The sequence below is a fragment of the Taeniopygia guttata genome, chromosome 7 (genome assembly GCF_048771995.1).
Source record: "Taeniopygia guttata chromosome 7, bTaeGut7.mat, whole genome shotgun sequence".
Taxonomy (NCBI): Eukaryota; Metazoa; Chordata; class Aves; order Passeriformes; family Estrildidae; genus Taeniopygia; species Taeniopygia guttata.
The window spans coordinates 32,519,079-32,541,360 of record NC_133032.1 but is presented as its reverse complement, the minus strand read 5'-3'; the positions used below and the strand labels follow the sequence as shown (position 1 = coordinate 32,541,360).

General features: G+C 40.1%; 1 protein-coding gene across 22 annotated transcripts in view; it reads left to right on the top strand.

The window, feature by feature from the left end:
* NCKAP5 (NCK associated protein 5) overlaps positions 1–22,282 on the top strand; it is a 414,162-nt gene that overhangs the window by 122,682 nt on the left and 269,198 nt on the right. The window contains exon 1 of one of the 22 annotated variants that reach the window (XM_072931708.1): positions 14,271–15,219. The exons of 17 other annotated variants lie outside the window; for them this stretch is intronic. In XM_072931708.1, coding sequence (XP_072787809.1) covers positions 15,142–15,219 — 78 coding nt within the window. In that variant the 5' untranslated portion in view covers positions 14,271–15,141. Of the gene's footprint in view, positions 1–14,270; positions 15,220–22,282 lie in introns of those variants that run through there. 4 more of the 22 variants (XM_072931707.1, XM_072931691.1, XM_072931706.1 and 1 more) reach the window with 4 other exon arrangements.

The window sequence follows — 22,282 nt, the reverse complement described above, 5'->3', positions numbered from 1 at the left end:
GGCCTCGCTGTCTGGAGAAATGAGATGCTGACAGTTGTAGGCAGCTGTGATGAACTGTCACATCAGTACAAGAAAACCCCGAGTAAAATGTAATATTCAGTGAATATTCAACTGAAAAAGCAAGTTCAGCTTGGCCAGCACTGTACTAAAAGACACTTCCTCAGGTCCCAGAACACGTTATGTCTGAATAAACTGGAAGCTGCTGGGCCTGGTATAGCTCAGGATTTCTGATGCTGTCAGTCTTAAAGAAACCTGTGAGCTTTTCAATTTTTTATGAGCGTATTTATCATCACATACAAACCTTTCTCTAGGTCATTCTTTCAGATTACTGAAATGATACTTTATGAACTATAACTCTGCATTCATTTATATTCTATATCTGTCTGGTAATGGTACATTTTATACCTTTATTTTTAAAATATCTTCTTATCCTGGTTACATGATAGCACTTGAACTGCAGGTTTTATTCATAAAACCAGGAAACATTCCAAGAGCATTGGCACTTAATACATTGCAGGTTACAGATTTGATTTTAAGCCAAACTGTTGTTTTTGGCAAGTGTATTTTCCCCTAATCCTGATGCATTTGAAATATTGATGCAGAGGAATTAACTGTGGGGATCCAGATCAAGAGACTTATTCTGCTGGATCACCGGCCTAAAGATGGTCCTTCCTTTCTCCTCTCATTAATGATGCAGGACTTTCATGCACAAGTCAAGAGGTGACTTGACCTTCTTCTGCCCTCAGCAGTGCACTCTGAATTAGTGTAGAATCAAATGGGCACTCCATGTTGAAATGTAGATATTAACACACTATTTCAATAAATTACAGAAATACTGATAAATCTTAATGCCTCTGGTTGTGAAAATAAAGCAGTGGTGCTTGTAGAGCTTATTGTGTCCCAATACTCAGGTGAAGGATTCATATTTATTTCATCACTGTTTTCCACCATCAATTTGATTCTTTTGACAGCCTCCACAATAAATCGAATTTTAGAGCTGACAAATATATATGTCTTTGCAACAGGGACAAAAACTACAGTTAAAATTTTTCCAGCAATTTTCTTAGTCTTTGAAAGGGAACAAAGTGGAATTCTCTCCTAAAGGACTGTTGGCCCAAAGAGTTAAAAATATAACATGAGTTTTTCTCAATAACTTAGGTAAATGTGACCTCAGATTTAATAATTGGATATGCAATTCTAACCAGTGATTCTGATCATGAACCTGCACTTCTTATTTAAAACTTCTGTCCTAAACAATGTGGTGCATTCATTTTCCAAGTGCTTTCCAGGACAGGGTTTTGAACGTATTTGACCAACTACAGAAAAAGATAATTTCTTTCTATATATTGTATCTCTGATACAATATATAAAGCCTAACAGAACAGAAAATTTGGAGAAGAGAGCTTGATTCTTCTTTTGTTTATGTTTTCATCGCTGAGTCCACCTGTCCAGTGCAGCACTTTGAATCTGCAGGTGCACAGCTGTGTTTGGAAGTTAGCACAAGTGTGATTAAAATTTATTATCAGGTATAGTTTCTGTTGGATCTATCTCAGAACTGAAAATAGGTAGGAATGGAGACCAAAGCTGTGGGATACGACTGTGCTGTTTAAGTGAAATTCATCCCATGGTGAAGATGAGAGGTACAATGTCTGTGAGCCACTTACACCCTGCTGCTATTCAGATCTGAGGACAGAAGGGAGAATTTAAACACTTTCCTGCTGGCTTTGTTATCATTCAATTTCTCGCAGCTGTGGACTGTGCTGAACACGTTCATCATTTGGCTCACAGCTTCCCTTTCTAGTGAGGCTTCTTAGCCACGCTGCAAAGAAAAGCACCAAGGGGTTAAGCATCAAAGCAGTGCAGTAGAGAAGGAGGAGGAGGAAAGAAGTCATATTGGAAATTACAGATGACTGGAGCCTGGAAGAGTGAGACGTAGCAGATTATTTATAGTTATGCAAAACTGGAAGTCAGTACATCCAGGATTCTGCTGTAGTTGGCGAGGGAGGAAAACAGGACCTGACCCTGCCTGAGCAGAGCACGGGATCCCATCACTGACTGAATTAATGCACATTGCTAGAGTGTGGCCTGGCTGAAAAGTCTTTTTTAATTTTGCTCTTGGCTCTTGTGAGGTCTTATGAGTCACAAGTCTTTTATTGGCCTTGTTTTACAGATCAGAGAGCAAGGGAGCCACAGCGTTTACCTATCTCATAAGGAAAATGTGAGGCTTAATTAATGTTTGCAAAGACCTGGTGGATCATCCACCAGAAATGTTACATCTGTGCTTTGTTATTCTTATCCATTGCAAAAAAGTTATCCCTTGACCTTTTCTCTCCTTCTAATGACCTTTTAAATCCGAGAAAATATTATTGCAAATGGCTTGGGGCTTTATTTAATATGGATTACATATTCTACAGGGCCAGTGATGTGAGGACATATGTCACTTAGGGCCCAGTCGACTTCCCTTATGGTGCTTTTTTAACGAGTACCATAGGTTATCCAGCCCTGCATGAATTGCAGGATGGCACTTGGAAATGAGGATACAAATTTCAGGAAGCATAAACCTGTGACTTTGGGCTCACAGTGTATGAGTTGGACTCCAAAGGCTGTGAATGACAAAAGACCCGTTTTCAACTCCTGATGCATCAAGGCTGAGCGTTTTTTTTCCCTAAAGCATAGTAGAAAACAGGAAATTTTCATTGATGGGAAGAAATCCAATTGACATTACTGATATCTTGTGGACTTACTTGAATTATTTATGATGGTAAAATAATTGTTTATATTGTACTCACAAAATGAAGGCAAGGAAAGAAACATGAAGATCTGTGCTCCCTATTAGACACAATTGCCATCTATTTTTAGGGATATTTTTAAAACTCAAACCCACAAGGTCTTTATATCTAAGCTATATTTGTATATCCACATGTATGGCTCAATGCACTAATTAGCAAAGCTCAGGAAGTCGTGCAGAAGAGATAGGGATAGAGATGAATGTATGAAAAACCTAAAAATAGGGTGAGCTACTCTCTATACACTTGTTGGTACTGTACAGAAAGGAGAATTGTGCTTTTTTTTTTGCAGCTGCTCAGTTAGGAATGCGCATTCTGGGTATTTGTGGCGTTCAGTGATGTATCACAAGATTTTCTAAAACTCACAGACCATAATTTCCTAACCTCCAAACATCACCCTTCCCCAGCGTGAAGTGTGTCGATTTTGGATGTCATTGTGCTGTCATTAATTACTGTGTGGGCTGGAAGCTGGTGTTTGCCCACAGCCCAGTGACCAGAACCTAATTACATTCACTCTGCACAGAGCGAGGCCAGTGCCAAGGCTGCGTCATGTCAGTGCATCTGAAAATTGTATCTCTCGTGGATGCTGGAGTGTGAAACTCTTTTGTTACCAAGAAAAGCTGCCTAAACAAGCCGAGGGCAGGGCTGGTTGAACCCAGCAGAGGAACCTTTAGACAATGAAATTAAGCTCTTCCCAAGTGTTGTTTTTTTGTTCTGGCCTCACCGAGTCATTCCTCGTGACTGAGCAGCTAAAACCACTGGATTTGTGATCTGCCTCTGTAAATACTTGTGTTGCAGAAGTCAGCCCTGCTCTTTTTTTTTTTTTTTCCTAAGTGAATGAGCCCTCTGAGCCGTCTCTAACCAAGCTGCCTGTGGAATTATTGGACTGTAATCTTTCCAAATCTATGAACTGCATCTCTGTGCACCTGCATGTGGGGCACCTCGTGTCCCCAGCTGGATTTGGGTGGAAAGTGGAAGGTGGGGAGCCCTCTAAAGCTGCTCCTTCCCCTGTGGTGGCCTGGAATGGGCTCGTGGGCAGGGGGAGCTGCAGGAAGGCACAGCCTGCAGCTTTTTTCTCTTTATTTTAAGTGTGGGCCTTTTCTCAAGCAGACTTCTCTTGTCTTGTGGCTCTTCTCCAGGCATTTGTTGCCTTAGAAGTTAGCACATTTCCTAAGACAAATGCAAACAAATGGCTTAAAAGGGCACAGGTATTACAAAATAAAGACCTTTAGCTGAATCCATGTAAATGATCACTGCTGCTTTTTAATATACAAAAGGGTGTCATGGTTACAGACTGGGGATCCTCACACACTCAGGAGACCAAAAGAGTGCTGCTGTGGTGATGGGATTGCCCATGGATTTGTTTTTCCAAACTCTGAAAATAATGAGCATTATAGATTCATAGATTATTTAAACAGATTCTCCCCATGATTTACAAACCTCTCAGAAAGTTCTGATAATTAATAAGCTTCCAAAGAGAAATTGGGGGAAGTATCTGCACAGTATATGGTGCTTTTCATTATCCTAGTATTTCTTGGGATGTGAATGATGGCTTGCTTTCAGTGAGGAGCCATCAGAGATAAATTCCTCCCATCTCTGTGACAAAGAGTAGAGTCTGTTGAGTAGAACTTCATTTCCCCAGAATGGCAATACAGGCGTTTATGAGCTAATCAAAGGCAATGCATCTACTGCCCTTTATTGGAATCCTTGATAGGCTTGCAAAACAGATAAATTTTTCTTCTCCTCTTCATGACACACATTTTTCCCCATCCATTTGATGTAGGCAATTTCCCTCAGCACAGATGGCACTCTCTGAGTGTGTCCCCACCGGCAATGTCCATTGTGCTGTGTCCAGAATCTGGGCACTGAAAGAGGGGCTGACACAGAAAGGACCCCATCATAGGCAGATGTAGCAAAGTGGAAATGGGAGCAGAAAAATGCATTTATATTGGAAAAAATATCCCAATGTTTGTGGCTGCTGTCAAACCTGGGGCTAATGTAGCTTTTGTCCTTTTGGTGGGGTAACCCCTTAGCAAATGGAGGCTGGAATTTGGTGCACAAGAGCACTTAAGGCCAGAGTTAAGTAGTCAAGGAAAACAGCAACAATAAAAGGTTACAGATTAAAAGAGGTGATTCTCTTTTCTGAGCCCTGAGGACTCGTGATCCCAGTCTGTACTCATTAGGCTACAGCACAGTGTGAATTCTCAGTAAGGAACTTTGATCTGAGGAGGTTTTGATGGCCTTTGAATGAGCAAGTGGTATTATAGCTAACAATAACATACCTGTCTTCTGTGATCTTCCAAATACCCTTTAAGGAAGCAAGTAATTAACCAAGACCTTTTGCCTTGGCTACAACAGTTACTGAGACATGATGAGAGCAGAGGATGGTACATTGATGAGATCTAAATCAGTGTATGTAGCAACATATCACTGACAGAACCTGCAAAGGAGCAGAGTTCACTCCAGAGAAGCAATTCAGAGCCAACAAGCTCTGAATTTGTCAGAGAAAAAAGGGCAATTGTTCAGGATAAGATTTTTCCAGAATTTGCAGCAGAGTCAGTATGCTGAAAGTAGAATATTAGGATCAAGAGAGAACATGTTTCAAAGGCATTTCAGATTTTTGGTGACTATAGAGATGAAAATATATGAAAAGAAATTAAATTCTTAAGCAAACATTTATACTTTACTGTGCTCATAGTCTTGGAGTAAGATTGATCTTACACATCTAGTGCAGAAGATATTTGATGTCTTCTCCTTGGTTACAGAAAAATCCTGTTACTATTTTCATGTTTAAAATATACAAATCTTGCAAATATGCCATATTTTTGAAAGAATTTGACAAACATTCAAATGTTTGTGCTTTGCCTTTTCTTCCTAAGTTCCTATAAAACATACTTAATTGGCCAAATAGAACACAAAGCTCTCAAAAGAGTGGAAGACAATTTTTACTTCAGGCATAGCAGTAAAGATTGATTTCCATTTCCTGAATCAGATAAATGACTTGTTTTTTGAGAGAAAATGATTCTTCAATATTTTGTCCAGCTTTAGGTATGACTACAGGGACAGGATTTTTTTCTTGCATTTGTGGAGAGTACTAACTAGTTTGTACATGCTGCAGCAAGCATATATAAAAACCAAATTTTAAAAACCAGATTTTAAAGCAGCTAAGAAACCTTTTGACTGTATTCTGCAGTAGTCTCAAATAGAGCTCTCATATTTGATCACAGAGGTTGAAATGGAAGCCTTCAGGCTCTCCAAATTCAGCTGGTTTGGGAAATGCCTCATGAAAATTCTTGTTTAGTCCAGGAAGCCAAACACTGAGTCAATATTTAGACTGAGGGCTGGGTCTTTAGCTGGCACAAAACCACTTCTTCCACTGATGTGAGCTGGGGATGGACAGACTTTGCAGCCACTATTTCTTATGGTTTTGTTAGTTGCCTTGTGGGTGTTTGGTACAAGATTTTCCTTTCATTCCCTCTAACCCAGACTTGGGGAACTACATGCAGTCTCCATTTGCAGGAAGATGAAGTGTGACTAAGTCTCTTGCCTCTCTGATGTTGTAAAAAGCCTGGAAAAACAATAGCCTGGAGGCTCTTAAACTGTAAGGCAAAGAAAACAGATTTATAATTTCAAATAATATGGTTTATACAATGATGTCAAGATTTTTTCAAACATAGAGCTAAAGATGCTCTAATTTATCCCAGTGGAGAATCTGATCCTAAATATTAGTCAGGAGACAAAAATGAACTGTTTATGCAGTAGGGATAACCTCCCTCTCTCTTTTTCACTCTGTGTGTCTCTGGGCTGACTGTTCCTATGGAGATCGCCAGTCTCTTCTACAAGCTCATCTTATATTCTGTCTTGGATGGCTACTTACAGTTGAGATCCACAGGATGCTGGCTCGTTCCCATTTGCTTTGGAGACAGCAAATTTTGGCAGCAGAACAGCTTCCAGTGCCAGCTGGCATCAGGCTTGACACAGCTGTAGTAGTGGGACAAGAATTTACTTACAAACAAATCTCCCTGTTTGAACCCTGTGTAACCATCCTGACAAATTGTGAATACACTGAAATGTGTTTGCTGAGCTCAGAGGATGCTCCTGAAGCTCAGATTTGTACAGTTCAGAGTCCAGGGGGCAGCCAGGTAGCTGCACCCCTTCTCCTCACTGCCTCTACTCAATTCCCATTCCCCCACACAATGCTCTTCCAGCTTGCCCAGTGACCTAGAGGAAAAGTAGGTGTTTGCTCCATGTTCTCCTGTGGGCTCCCTACTGGAGGACTGAAGAATCACAGCTTCCTTCTGATCTCAGGTGCTGCTACTCTTAAATATTTATTAGTTACTTGTAGGACCCACAGGGGAAGGTGCATTATCAGGCTTTGCCTTATGTGGCTGCATTTTGCTATCTGACTTGGGTTTTGCAAAGAACCTGATGTTTAAAAACACGCAGAAAAGGAGATATTCCTACTTAATTTCCAAGGCTTGAATGTGGAAAGCAAAGGATGTAAGTCTATACACGAGTGATAAACAAGAAGGCAAATATTTCCTTTATTAAAGTCAGTTCATATAAAGCTTGCTAAGGGCATTCAAAGATAAATATATGCTTTACCAATACTGGTATAATGCATGTTTTTTCATTGCTATGGGTTTATCTCTCTTCTGTTGGATTTTCTTCTAGAAACAAGAGATTAAGAGAATCCAGCCTTATTTAAACCCAATTCCCTGATCTCAATCTGCCCCTTCTGCTTTTGCCCATTGGAAAAACCCTTTGTAATCTGGTAAAGCAACAAGAGAGCCTAAGCAGGGAACAGTTTTTGTGTAAAACAGTAAATTCCACCCTCAGAGCTTCTGTAGCTCTCAGTCATTAATCACTTTCCAATCATCCCCTTTCTCTGGCTTTACAAACCAATATTCCAACACCCATTTCTTGATGTGGTGGAAGCAGTTGTGCTCCAAATGTTTTCTAGAGATTTGCAAAAAAATTAGAATAGAGCCTCCCAAGAAGGAGGACAACAATAGAAACTGAAGTACCTCATTGAAAAGGGTTCAAATTTAAGAGAACTGGATGGAATAATCAGTTTTCTACTGTATATCTACATGGACAGGATGAGGAATAGTGATAATTAACATTTCTATGCCAAAAATTCTAAAACTGTTTTACAAAACATTGGACATTTGTCATGTGTGCCTTGTTGCTCAGACCCTTTGCTTTGTGCAGGGATAGTTTTATGTTTGCTGAGTCCTGAGAGTCCCAGATACTCGTGTGCCTCCCCAGGAAAGCAAGCAGAGAGCAGAGAAAAGGCAGCTGTCACTCCTGGGCTCCAAGCTAGGAATGATGCCATATCTGTGACGTGTGCTTCCTGTGGTTTTAGAAAATAGTTTGGTTTCAAAGTCTTCCAGGAGTTCTGAGTGGTCTTGATCTATGCTGCCATAGTAACAATAGTCTGCCAGCTGGAGCCGTTTTTATTTTTATGTATTGGATATGCTAACAGGGAGACCTGTCAAAAGTCTGTCTAATGGAGGTCTAGTGGTTCCTCAAGTCCTGAGAAGCCCATTTAAAACCCTGTTTTACAGCTTCTTGATTCCCTCCCTCCCAAGGGCAGCCTAATGGTGAATGTGAAGTATATAATAATGGATGTTTTCCTTGAAATCCTTCAGCTTTAAATCCTTTCTTTTTCTAATTCTAGTGTGAGTTCATCTGCACTCTCCCTGTTGTTCTCTTGTCTGCTGTCTGTGGAGACCTAGATTTGATCTAGTAAGAAAGTGCTGTGTGTCACCACAGATACTTTACACATCCTTTAGGCTTCTTCTTGGCAATAAACAAATAAATAAAGTCAGCATCAGAAAAACTTCGCAGACAAAACCCATACTATTTTGCTTTCCTTTTATCTTCACAAAGAAGCAGAGGAAGATAGTGCAATAGCAACATGTTCATAAATATAAGCTGTTCATAAATATAAACACGAGTATTTATGTGAATGTACTGAATTTGGTAATTTCTGCATAGAGACACTTTTCTCTTCAGACTTTTATACATTTTGTTATCCTTCCCAGGGGCCAGGTGTAACAGATGCTTCTCAGCTGGCCAGTTTTGGACTTTTATGATCTTTACTATTCTTTGGTAGATACGAAGGAAAATTATTTCCCTGATAAAGTTTGAAGGAGTCACAAACTCAAACAACTTCCAAAGAAATGACTTTGTCCTCCAGCTGTTCAAGTGCATATCAGTATTTAATTTTCCGTAGCTATCATGGTGATTTTCAGCTCTGACCAAGAGGTTCAGCCTCTCTGGGTTTGTTTTGCTAGCTTGTAATGTTAAACTAATTTACCAGGTAAAGTTAATAATCTTTTGTCTAAATTATTGATATAGAAGACATACCTTGATCATAGGCAATTTTGTCATGGATTAAATGTCTTTTTCTCCATTTTATTTAAATCTAGCAAATTTCTACTCATCCAGCAGTGGAGATGAGAAAAAGATTGGTATTTGTACTGCCAGCAAGCCTGTTTTGGTTCATGCAGGAGACAATGGTCAAATTAAGCAGATCTGTTCATTCAGAAGCTGTTTGATCCCCAGTGATGTGTTGCACAGCTGAGGGTGCCTGCACTGAGGTACTGCAGAGCCTCCTCTGCTGCCTCAAGGACTTAAAGCCTTGCAGGAACAACCTCCACATCCCCTCCAGCTCTTGTCAAAGGTGGCTATTCACAGGCAGCAGGCAGCTCTTTGACAGTAAATGGTTTCACATTTCTCGAACTCAGCTTACAAAAGCTTGCAAAGGATCCAGAGCACTCCAGAAAGTTTGGCTTTTTATAATGTTTGTGCTGCGAGTGCTCTCTCTGGTTGCTGGGTAAGTGATATGTATTGACAACAGTCACTCCAATCAACAAAGATTTTTTTGTTGTTGTTTTTTCTGGCAATTTATAGGCTGTTAACTGCTTTACTTGCATTGATTGGGCTCACCATAATACTCAGAAAATCCATTTTCCTTTTTCCAAAACAAAATATTTTAAATCTGTGTGGTTCCTCTTAGTCCACCGTAGCTCCTGCTGGTGAGTATCAGCCTTTCAGAGCAGCCTAAAGGAGAACTAAGGGACTTTCTTTCTTTAATGACCTTCAGCTGACCAATGTTTGATTTAAATTTTATGGGTAAAACATGTTGTTAATCGCACAGCTATTTGCATTTATGGCCTGCAGCCATCCTTCCCTGGGCTGTGATCTCTTTCAGTCTCACACTGAGCCAAGCTTGGCTTGCCAATATCTGGATGTTAGATTTTCCAGCATTTCAATATATGGATAGCACAGGAAATGGTGTTTGTAGCTCTTGGGTGACACACTCACCTCAGACCCACTACAGAACCCCACAATGAGCCAATACCCACTGCACTAGCTGGGCTGTTATCTCAGGCAAGATAAGGGAACTATAGGATGTATAGGGTGAGGCACTGAGGAGATAAGGTTTTGCAAGAGCTGCTGTGACTGCTCCTGGGAAAGAGGGAGAGAGAAGGGGGAGAAGGGAACAACAAATTTCCTCATCATTCTCCCTTGGCATTCGTGCATGAAGAAAAACTGAAGGTAAGGTCAAAGGAGGGTCTTTTCTGCCTCAAGAAAGTTCAGTTGCCTTCTTATGGAAGGCAATGAAGGTCAAAGAATAAAAGAAGTTTCCACTCCTCAGGTTATAGTTTGGGGCAGGAGGCAGAAAAAGTTTGGAAGGGACACAGTGATGCTCTGAAGAGAAGTTGGCAGAAGAGGAAAGAAGTTTCCTTGTTTTCTCTTTAGTTTAAAAAAAGCTTAGTGACCTTGTAGCAAATGTCCTTGTACGGAGGGATGACCTTCAGGTCACTGGGAGCTGCACAGGGAGAGTGTTCCCACTCATGGGAGGGAATGCTGGACTGCAGGACTAATTACCCTCTCCACATTGTGTGCCATCAGTTTTATTAACAGCGCCACATTCAAAAATATTTAATGTTTCAGAGACCTTTTGTTTCTTTCTGAAAAGATCCAAATAGAGGATATGGAGAAAGAATTTATTTCTGGAAAGGCTGAACTGCTTAATGCATTCTGTGAAAAGCAGGTATTTGTTTTTTACCCCAAGGCCATAGCTGTGTGTTGCACAGTAGTGAGGGTTTTGAATTCCTTCATGCCTAAAAAAGTGAAGTATTGTTTTCAGAAAATGCTATAAACAAGATATTGGGGTGGCTGAGCCTACTATAAGAAAACCATAATATTTAGTGTGACACGTAGTCTGTGTAAGTGATATTTTCATTTATGTGTTTTTTCAGCCATACATACTAAAAAGAAAACGTTAATAATTGATGAACATTTTTTATTGTTTCTCATTAAAAAGTCATGTCTGGTTTGTTGTGTGATGGGGCAGACATGGCAGTGGTGGCATGGCAGTTATGTCAGATGCTGTGTGCTGTACACTGTTCAGATTTTAATGAACTATTCTAAGACATTCTAAGGCAAAGGAAAACATTATGAGCTTATAATAAGTGTATCTTCTCATTCAGCCTGTGGCACTATACTCAATTTATTTAAGTGACACTGAAAAACAATTGCATTCCTTCAGTCTCTTCCAACATCTACTGCAAAAAATGCATTGCCAACACATGTGATGGGAGAAAAAGGTTTATAGCAGTGCTTGGAAAAGTATGTTGTCTGATATGTAAAACCTGCATACTTGGATCTTAAAATGCTTAATATGAGTTGAAATCTGTTCCCACTGAGGTCAATGGAAGTTTAATCACTGACTGATTTCACTGGGAACAGAGGCCAAAAGTAAGCACCTTTTACAGTCCCTCACAACAATTCCTGGCACACAAATGTGGCAGCTACCAAGACAGTTCATTTTTCACCTAAACATATAGCATGGTCCACAGATTTTTGGGTTTTTTAAATTTAAGTTTGGACAATTTCCACTGGGGGCAATGAGAATTCGACAGAATTAGCTCAGTGGTCCCTGTGAGACAGTGAGACCTCAGCTGACATGTCTAAGATTCAGAAGGGAATCTGAGTTCTATTTGTTGCAGTGTGTACCAGGAAATGTTCCCCTTTGCACATGCAAAGTCCTGAATGTGCTTAAGTGAGTTTCAAGACAAATTTTCACTGAGATCTAAAGGGTAGAATTTGCTCTAACTCCCCAAACAGTGCAGAATTTGAGCAACATAAATATACCCTTCAAGGTCCCCATTTCACTTAAAAAGTTATTTACGAACGCAAAAATGGAAACTTGTGATGGAAGCAGCAGGTAACTCCTTGGTGAGCTGCAGCACAGGCAAATTTTGGAGACAATTGTCAGAAGCCACATGACCACTGAAACAGCTGCTTTATTCTGTGCTGAAGTGCTCCACAGACCCATTTATTAAAGAGCTAATTCTGCTCTATGTGAAATTTTTGCTCTTCAGTTCTGAATACCATCAGGGGAGACATCAGTTGGCAGCAGATGTGGAAAGCTATTCATGTTGGCAACCTGAACAGCTTGGCTGGGGAAATTCGTGCAATACTTAAATAAATAAATAATGGATAAGGATTCAGAATTGCATTAAGTAAACAAAGATTTTCCTGTACCAGGTTCATAGCATTTTCTTCCAGGGCTCATGGTATTTTATATTACTTAAAATATTAGGCAGATTGTGATTATTCTCAGGTTTTCTGCACTCCTCATTATGTTTGCAAGCTTTGAATCTATTTGTTTTCAAAAAAGCAGAAAACACCCAAACTTGAACACAACCTTGAAAACATAAAGGATTTCAGCTTCATAGCAAAACCCCCCAACATTCTAAACTCAAGAATGTCGTCTTTTCTAAAGGCTTTCTGATGTCTAGCAATCTTGTTGAGACCTGCAGATTTCAGTTATTAAATAATTTTTGCTGAAGTCACATCCAATGATAGCTTTTTGAAAGCAGCAACTCAGTCACACTGAAGGTGACCTCATGACCAATCTCTGTGTGTTATCTTGTAATTCTGCAGCCAGATGAGCTCTGTCACACCATATCCCTGTGACAAAACTCCCCTTACACAGTATTGGCTCCCTCCCCATGATTGTGCTGACAAAGGTGAGTCTGCAGAGTTTCCCCATTGAAAAATAACAGTTAATAAGGCATAATTTGAATGCTTCCACTTTCCCCCTTTTTAACCAATTAAGAGGATGTAAAGAGCCACATAAAAATCTTCTGTCAAGTGATCTCCAATGCATTTCCTCCTGCCAAGGCCACAGGCAGTAATCTTGTGCTTGGTGATCTTGTACTGGGTCTGAGCAGGAGTTTTGCAGCAGGATCCGGCTCACAGCCCCCAGCAGCTGAGTGCTTCCAATGATAGTGTCAGGGAAAACTTCCACTAGTTATGAAATATGGGTCAGCTGCTTTGGCTATGACTATTGCATGTCAGTTAATATTTATCAAAGACCAAAATATCTTGCTGCAAGAGAGTAGCATTTGTTCCACTCGTTTCAGAGGCCAATTGTGCGTGGTTTGGATTTCAGACTACAAAATCGCTTCTGACTGTTTGAGGCTCAGCATCTATTTCAGGGCAGGCTGAGGGTTTCAGAGAGCACTGGGGAAGGGGGTGGGGAGTTAAGTTGCTCAAGAGATTGTTTATAGGTTAAGAATCCTTTTCTATCTGCAATAACCATCACACATATGATTTATCTGGCTGATAAGTGTCCCCTGAGGGTTCGTGCCCATCAGGCTGAGAGGCAGATGTGAGCTTCTGTCAGCTTTTGGTGATCTGAAATCATGTCATGCTGGACAAGACCCTGTACACTGACCCTGAAACAGAGAGCTTCTCTTGGAGACAGAGGTATGGGAATGGAGCTAAGCAACACTGAGTGCCTCCTGTGCTTGTGTGCTGGTGACCAGCCTGCTGGTCAGAGAATGGCAGGAGATCTTCCCAATTCTTCATCAGCCTTTGTGTCAGGCAGAGTGACACAATGATCATGATCTGATCACTTATTATGGGAACTCACTCTGTACATCCATGTGTACAGAGATATTTTCAAATCTGAATTAGTCATTAATAATGACTAGGTTACTTTAAACAATGTTACAGGGATGTAAACAATCTGTTTACAGATATTCAGCTGGGGAATACAACTAGGTAGATTCCACCTCTTGTACCTCTACTGCTCCTTGCAGTGGAGTGGTGTGAATCTCTCATCATTTGGTTGAACTAGTTTCTTTGTCTCCAAATACACTTTTCTTTTTATTATTTTTTTCTTTTTTTTTTTTTTTGTGGAAAAGTTTAGATGGAGGACAGGGAAAAAGAGATCTGTGAGAAATATTTGCATATGTTATTTTGAAACCTGTAGCCTTTTTCCATCCTGCATCTTTTTGGAAAGAGCAAAGTTTCTTTTTAAAAAAGTCAGCATTCCATGCCCAACCCACTCCCCAAAAACCTCCCAGACAAGAAATCAAACTAAGACATTGTAACATTCTTTTAAAAAAATCTACCTTTTGAGACAAAATGTTGCAGTGAACTGGTTCTTAATGTTAACCACTGTAGCTTGAAGCACTATACAGGTTTTGCATCATTGTTTTTGCTGCTTGGTATTATTAGTGCCTCTTAATTTGGAAAGCAAAATTGTGTTCCATTGAGAACAGTGTTGGCAGATTGCCTGTGCCTAAGAGACACTCTTAACGTGCAAATAAATGTACATAAGTGGTGCAAAATATGAATTCATATGAGCCTGTTCATGGTAGTGGGTGGCTGCATCTCCAGCAAGTCCAACTGAACTGGTTTGTTTGCAAACAGCAAAAACAGCTCTGGCTGTGCTGGAAGAGCTGCAGGGAAAAGGAAGCTGCAGCCACATCTGAGGGTGAGATCAGCCCTAAGGAAGCACTTCCTTCAGCCTCTGCTAAAAAAAATGTCTAAAAAACCACATTATCTTATACTGGCTTGTTGAAAAGTGTGTGTATATTGGAATTCCTCCGATTATTGGGAGTGATGTTCTCATTCTGCGGCCAAGAGTGATCAAGAAATGCTGAAAATCCAATAAAGCCCTTGTTTTCTGTGGGTGTTGCTGTGGAACACAGAAATCATGTCTGTTTGTTCACCATGGTGGTTTCTCTGGTGCATTGGTTTGGCAACTGCATCATCTGTACATGAAAATGCATCCAGGAAGAAACCTTCCAGGCCAAACAAATGCTTTTGATAAGATATCTATACATGACTAAGAAGCTGCCTTGGAAGCACACCCACTTAGTTTGAATTAAAGGAGTAGGATTTAGGACAGGAGATATAATCCAACTTGACAAACTAGTTAAATATTGACAAGAAGCAGAAAGGCAGCAGTGCTTGTGCTGAAGAGAAGAACACACTTCTGCTTTTCTGATTGAGCACAGCCAGGATTTTCATACCCACAATGGATGGCTGCAGGAACCCAGAAGATTCAGCCCAGTCCAATGCCCTGCATGGTTTATCATTCCTTCAGTTGTTAAAGGTAGGTTTGCTTTCCCAGGAGCTCCTACCTTGTGAGGGAGCAGGGTGGGTACCTCCAAGCTGCTTCACCTTCAAGGAGGTATTTTTATTATGGGTCACACGGTTGCATGCAGGCTTACACTATTGAAAATTTAATGACTGAAAAAGAGCCAGTGGAACATAATGCTGTACAATTTCTGCTTTGTAAATCAGAATGCTTTTGCACGTGTGTATGTGTGTTTATTTTAAAATGTTTATTTAGTTGGTAGAATTATTATAAGACTGTTTTAAACCAGCTATTAGCTAATGGAGAGACCTCATTGCTGGGTATTAGGAGATTATGGCTTCATTTACCATAATGCACAGAGATAGCCCAAGTGTTCTGCTTTTTATTTGTGTTTGTTTAAATTTATATACATACTTTAACCCATTCCATAGCATTTTGTCTTTCAACAAAAATCCTCCTATAATCCAAAAGGTTGAGCAGAGATGCTGCTCTACATGATAACTGAAGATATATGTAAATAAAATCCAACATATTAACTGCCTTAGATTCCTGTAACTTCATATTTGGAAATAAGAAAATGTAATGTAGATATGAGAAACAGCCATGTTAGCTTTTCCAACAAGATCATTAGTCAGCAGCTGGAACTTCTGAAACAAAAAACAACTGGAGCCAATCATCTCTTCTGTATTGCCTTAGCAGCAGTGAAATTAGGGCACAGAGGAAAATAAAAAATATGGTTGGGTTATTAGCACAAATGGTTTTATAAACAAATAAAACATAAACCAAATTGTAACAAGCACAGGAGTGAGTGAACAATAAAATATTGACTGTTTATTTTTGCATGTGGTCTCCCTGGGAGACATTTCACAAACACATGATGATGTACATGTCAGAAAGTGATTGTTCTGTACCCCCATAACTGCAGCATTGTTCTGTACAGTTCCGGGGAGCCATATGGCCTGAACATACCATACAGTTCATTAGTGAGCATATTACAGCTTTATATAGCCTCAGAGAAATGTGGCAACACGTGATGTAATGCTCATGGACAGTAGATTGTTGGCTCATTTACCAGTGCTTTAAATAGAACTATGCTGGGCACATTAAATTTTATGGCTTAGCTTCTAAAGCTGGGAAAGAACCCTGCACTCCTTCTTGTTAGCAGTCCCCCTGTATGCAATGTTGCAGGGAAAGGGAGTTGTGGAAGGAGGAAAGCCTGACATTTATATGCAGCCTGATGTGCAATGGACATTGCCTGGCTCTGCAAACACTGGGAGCAATGCTGAACCCTGGTTGTGTTCTTAGACAGAAATCACAAGCACGTTCTTGATAAAAAACTTGGATCCTGGCCCATGGTGCCATAGCCAAGGTACCAAACAGAGAAGAAAGTCATATGTGGCACTGTTTGATTAAGGATTAATATGCTGTGGCTTAAACTAATCAGGAATAGTTAATCAATTTTGCCACCTTACAACATGATAACCTTTGGTATTGCAAATACCTTCAGGTCCCAATGTGTATGGATCACTAATATTGAAATCAGTTTTCTGGTTTTGTGCTTTGCCTGAGTTTTCCAAGTGTACCTTGGCATGCTGAACCCCTGTTTCACAGAGCAATGCAGCCAGCATTTGGTAAAAAATGAAAAGCTTTCATTGATTACTCTTTGGGCACATCCAGAACCCTTCCACATGCAGAGCTGCCTGGGTGTGACTTGCTTTTGCAGTACTGGGGTTTTCTGCTGCTGCAGCTTTATTGAGATCAGGGGAGTTACTGTGGCTTAACCCAGAATTGCACAGCGGTGACATCAGCCTCGTTAATCCAGGAGGGAATTCTGCACATGGAGAGGCATCCAAACTGAATATAGTTTTTCAGAAAGGAAAAATGGAGCTAGGAATCCAATCCAATATAAGGAACTGAGATTATTACATGTAGCACATAGTGGAATGGTATCTGGACTACAAACAATTCTGTGAGAGAACATTCCTCCCAAACAGAGCCTGATCATTTTAGAGAAATGGTTCAAATTTGCAGGAGTGGAGTACAAATCCCTGTTTCTAAATAAAGGTGATTAAAGAAACAAAGGAATCAAAAGTTTGCTCTGAGTTTGCTAGAAATGAAGGAAATATCAGGAGATTTGTGTCAGAGCAAGAATCTCACAATAAGCACTGCTAGGGACCTCATTCCATGCATACTTGAACATTAGCTCTGATTTGGCTTTGAATCTGAATGCAGACTTCGTTCTCATGCTGAATCCAGAGACCAAATATATTTTCTCTCTCCCATTTTTTTTTTTCCCAGGCCTTGCTAATTAATAAGATCTGTGTGCATTCCAACCCAAGTTCCAGATTTTGACATCTTAAGGACTTCAGCTATTTAAAGCACAATTCCCATGCATAAGTCATAGTAAACAAGAGTCAGCAGGAAGTTATCTTTCGTTGCTCAAAAAAGTAGTGAGTGCTAAATTAAATAAATAGCATGTCTTTTTAGCGTTCTGTCACACAGGCTAAAATCAGATAGAGTTTTTATTGAATCTGGCCCAGAGGTTACAGAATAAAATAAATATAATGAAGCTGATTTAATTCTCCTGTTTGTTCCACTGTAGTTGGAGGAAATATTTGCCTATGGAGGAGAACATTTTGAACAAATTCAGAAATACTTTTAATTTGCATCTCAGAAACTTGTAAGAAAGTGTTGTATTGTGGAGAAAGCTTAACTTTGAATGATTAGACTGACATTATTTTTCAGTGCATTGTCACTTAATATCACACTCCTATTTATGCAGTGAAAACCCTGGAGCTACTCTGTGTGATTGAGCTAAACCAAATGTTTGGCAGGAGAATGGGGATTTTCAAAATTAGAAGTTGCTTCTTTTGGTGTCTGGTTTTGTTTAACTCTGGAAACAGAAGCTTAAGGGGAAGAAATTTTGCCATGTGATTAAATGGCTGGAAAAAAGTGGCATGTAAAGTCTCCTCTATGAAGCAAGGTAGCTGAGTTTTCATGCTAGTTTGAAAAAGAATATAACATCTGTTTTGGTAACGGTTTTTGTGGTATTTTTTATCAATTTAAATAAAAACCGAAGAGAACAGCAAAGATGTAAGAGCAGACTTCTAAGCCAAGTTCACAAATTGGCTTTAAAAGTGATTAATAACCACTCAACATAATCAGGCAGTATAGTGTAATCACACTTGGGACAGAATGAGGAGGTTCATCAGGCTCTCCCTGCAAATGCTACAGAAAACAGTTTAGTTAGATTTTGTGTTTCTGGTGACGTTCCCTTTAGCATGAAAGGAATTTTGCCATGGAAAGAAACACAGAATTGCTCATTAAGGCAGAGTGTGATCCTCATTCAGAACCAGTCCCCTTCCCATCAATAAACAGGGATGTCCCTTGTTCTTTGGCACTAATACAACACTGATCCAGTTGGTGCACTTGATATTCCAGCACTGTGCAGTTCTCCCTAGTGATAATATCTCTGTGTAGGATATACTTTCAATTCAGGCTGAATTTTGAAGAAAGAATCTTGCAACTTGTATTTTCTTTGGATTGTGTTCTGATCCTTGGCCCTGCCTAGGACAGAATTAAAATTGCTTGGCAGCTCCTCCCTGAGACTGGGGCTTTAAAATCCAATTTAGAGATTTTAGATTTGAAATGTGACTTGAATCCTTCTCAAACTTCTTTATCTACTCTGTTCATTTCTCTATGTAATCCACTCCTCAGGCTCCAAGATATGACATAAAATGATATTTTTAAAGACATATTATGTGGAATGTTTTGAATGCCTCCAAAGGATATAAATAGGAGAATAAACGTTGGAAATAGTTATGTGTTTTTAGAATCAAGAACAGAAATGCAGTGTTTCAGCAGTGTATAGTAGAAAAATTACTTCTGAAAATAAAAATTATGGAAGATTGTATTTATTTATTTATTATTTGTAAATAAATCTTAGCTTGTACTATGGACTCTTTATGTTCTGTATGAAAGTAAAGAATGTCTTTGTGAATTATGGTCTAATTCATGGGAGACAATCAAGCAGCACCTTACAGGTCCAATTGTTGTCACAAACAACAGGCAGAGTCTGCCTGACCCTTCCCTGTGCTCACCCTGGATACTCATGTCCTTCCTGTATGCAGTTTGCTGGGATTCCATATGGCTCCTCTGCAGACTGCCAGACATGTGGGAAGGAAAAGCCTGGATTGCACACAGGATGACAGGCCAGCTAAAGCCTTCAGATATTCTGCACCAAGGTCCAGTTGGCTCAAAGGGTTTGTTTTTCTCCCTATGGCATTTGAATATGCTGATGGTCAGGTGAGCACTGCAGGAATTTCCAGCCCCATCTACTCCTTACTGAACTTCTCTTTTTAATTTCTATGTATTCAAAAAGCAGAGGAGTTATTCATAGTATACAGCCACAGGCACAGAAATCAATCCCCAATAATTTTAAACAAACAAACATCTGTTTGGCAAAATATTTACTAGTCAATGCCAGAATTTAATAAGGCACATACAGAAAATACTGATAGAAGGAATTAAAGGAAAAACAGGAGGAAAAAAGACACTCAGTGAATGCATCTGCTAAAAGGTGGATATTCCCTGTAACTGCTACTGGAGGCTGGAGACAGGATTTTAAATGTGTTTTGGTAGCTGGCAAACTGTCTCAAGGATTCTGCTGGATTCCTGCTGGATGTGACCCTGTGACACAGCTGGTGCCTTCAGGAACAGTGGTGCTCCGTGTCCTGTGCGTGCTCAGCTTTATCTGCACTTAAGTATGTTACTTTTTTTTCCTCAAACCTGAATTTTTGCTTCACATAGTATATGTACATATATTAATGGAATTTGGTAGCAAATTATTAATTTTCTAATTCCTTCTACCAGTAGCAATGGTTTTCACTTTTGTATACAGTAAACTGAAGTAGTGTGAGGTACAAGTCTGTTCTACAGGAGCTTGGAAGTCCAGTGGAAATAGGTCAGGTAGAGAGACATGATCTGGGCAAAGGAGTCCCCTAATTTAAAACATTTTTTAACTAGGAGAAAAAGCCCTTTGCTGGCATGTTTGCTGGAACAATGCTCAAAAGCAGACCAGTTAATGCAGACACGGAAATCTCTTCTGAATTATTTTCTGCTCCAGTCCTGACATGCTTCTAAATCCTGGATTTGTTGCTGTTTTATAAAATGTGTTCTCAAGAACTTTGGGTTTTTTTTACTTTTTTGCCTTTGCAGTATAATTTCCCCAGTGTTCCCAATGCCAGCAGTTGCACCCAGACCCTGCTGGGTTGCTGGGTGTAGCAGCAAGGACTGCACTGCACTTCCAGCTCCTGCTTCAGACACCTCACTTTCATACTTGGCATTTGCTGTCTTTTATCTCTCATGCTGTTCAATACTTTATGCTCTTTTTTTCAAGGACTTGGTTGCAGTTCTGTGGGGCTGTTTTTAAAACTTGACATCCTGAATTTACATTCCTGACATCAACAAGAACTCTTTGCCCAATATCACTGGCCCCACCATCAGAGCTGTGTGTATTTTTGTGAAATATTTTGTCATCCTAATCAGAACTTCCATATCTTTCCAGGGAGGTATTAGGAAACCCAGCAGATCTGCTAATTTCTCGGTATTGTGTTGTTTGAGAGATGAGTTAATGCAATCACATTTTAAATGTAATGACCTAAATATTCTTTCAGCTGACTGTAAAGTAAATAGATAAATGAAGCACATTGTGGTTTATGCTTCATTGTGTAATGTTTTAATAGTCTGTCATGCTTGGTGACAAGGACTTCATCTTAACCCATACTTTTGATGACGTTGTTAGAAATCTTAAGTAGAATTTTATAATCCTAACGAAAATCTCTCAGGTGGCTGGTTTGGTTTTTTCCCCCGTAAGTTCTCTGGACCTGCCCACCTGTGACAAAAGTCAAGATAAAGAGCAGTTTGCTGTGCTGTGCAGTGCTTCTCCTGCTGGGCCAGGATAAATCAAAGGCTCAGCTAGAGCTGTACCTTTCAGCTGGCTCTCAGCACTCAATGTCACCTTTCTGCCACCAGCCTAGGATGATGCACGTTTGCTCTGCTGGTTCCTGGGCTGAAAACCTGACCCTCAAGGAAAACCCAGCAGTGTTTTGTGTCTTAGGTAGGGAAATACCTTGTTCATCTGCTGCTCCCTGAACCAGGGCTGCAAGCACAAGATCCTGCAGGATTCATGAGGGCAGGGGTTACTCTGTTGGGTGAATTCTGCTCCACTCTCCAAGAGGGCATTTAAGGCTGGGGCTCACAAAAGTCTCCATGGCAGTGGAGCCCAAAGCCTGACACCCTGGCTGCCTTTCTGTGCATTTGGAGCCTTCCCAAAATAAGGAGGGAGGTGGCTCCCAGGGGCTGCAGAGAACAGAGGTGCCTGCTCTAATGTCAGGGCTGTAGGCAAGCACCATCCAGGCACTTAACAAGAGTCCAGAGCTGCCTCTGGACAGTGATTACCCCTGCAATAATAATCAAACAAACTTGTTTGGCAAAATATTTATTAATTTCTGCCAGTATGGATATTAGGTACACTCTAGCTCTGCTTGAGAGGACTTTTAAAATTTAGCTGCTGTCTAAAGCAAGGACTATGGTCCACCTTGTGCAGCAGAGCATCCTCCAGCTTAGGTCCTGCCAAGACAACCATGTTGCACAGCAAATTATCATCAGACTGAAGATTCTGGAGAGTTTGGTAGTTTGTGGGTTCACCTGTAAGTTTTAACCTTGGCAAATGTCTCATGGATTGTAGTGAGGGAATAATTTGTGTAAAAACTGTGGAGTTGGGGTCCTGCGATAAAGATTTGTGTGAAGTACAGAACTTCAATTGGAATGTTAAAGATATATATAGCTATAGCTAATGCAAAGCATTTATTGGAATATGCCTCAATAAATCTTCCTTTTATAGGATAATTAACTACAAGGAGAAGAGAGAGTGGGAATATTATAAGTGGAAAGTCTTTTATTTGCCAAAGCTCTGTGTTTTAGACATCTTACATAGTCAGTTATATACTGTGCAAAGACAGACCAGGGACAGAAAATCCCACTGGCATCACTAGGGTTTTCTGTTCTCGCCTGACAT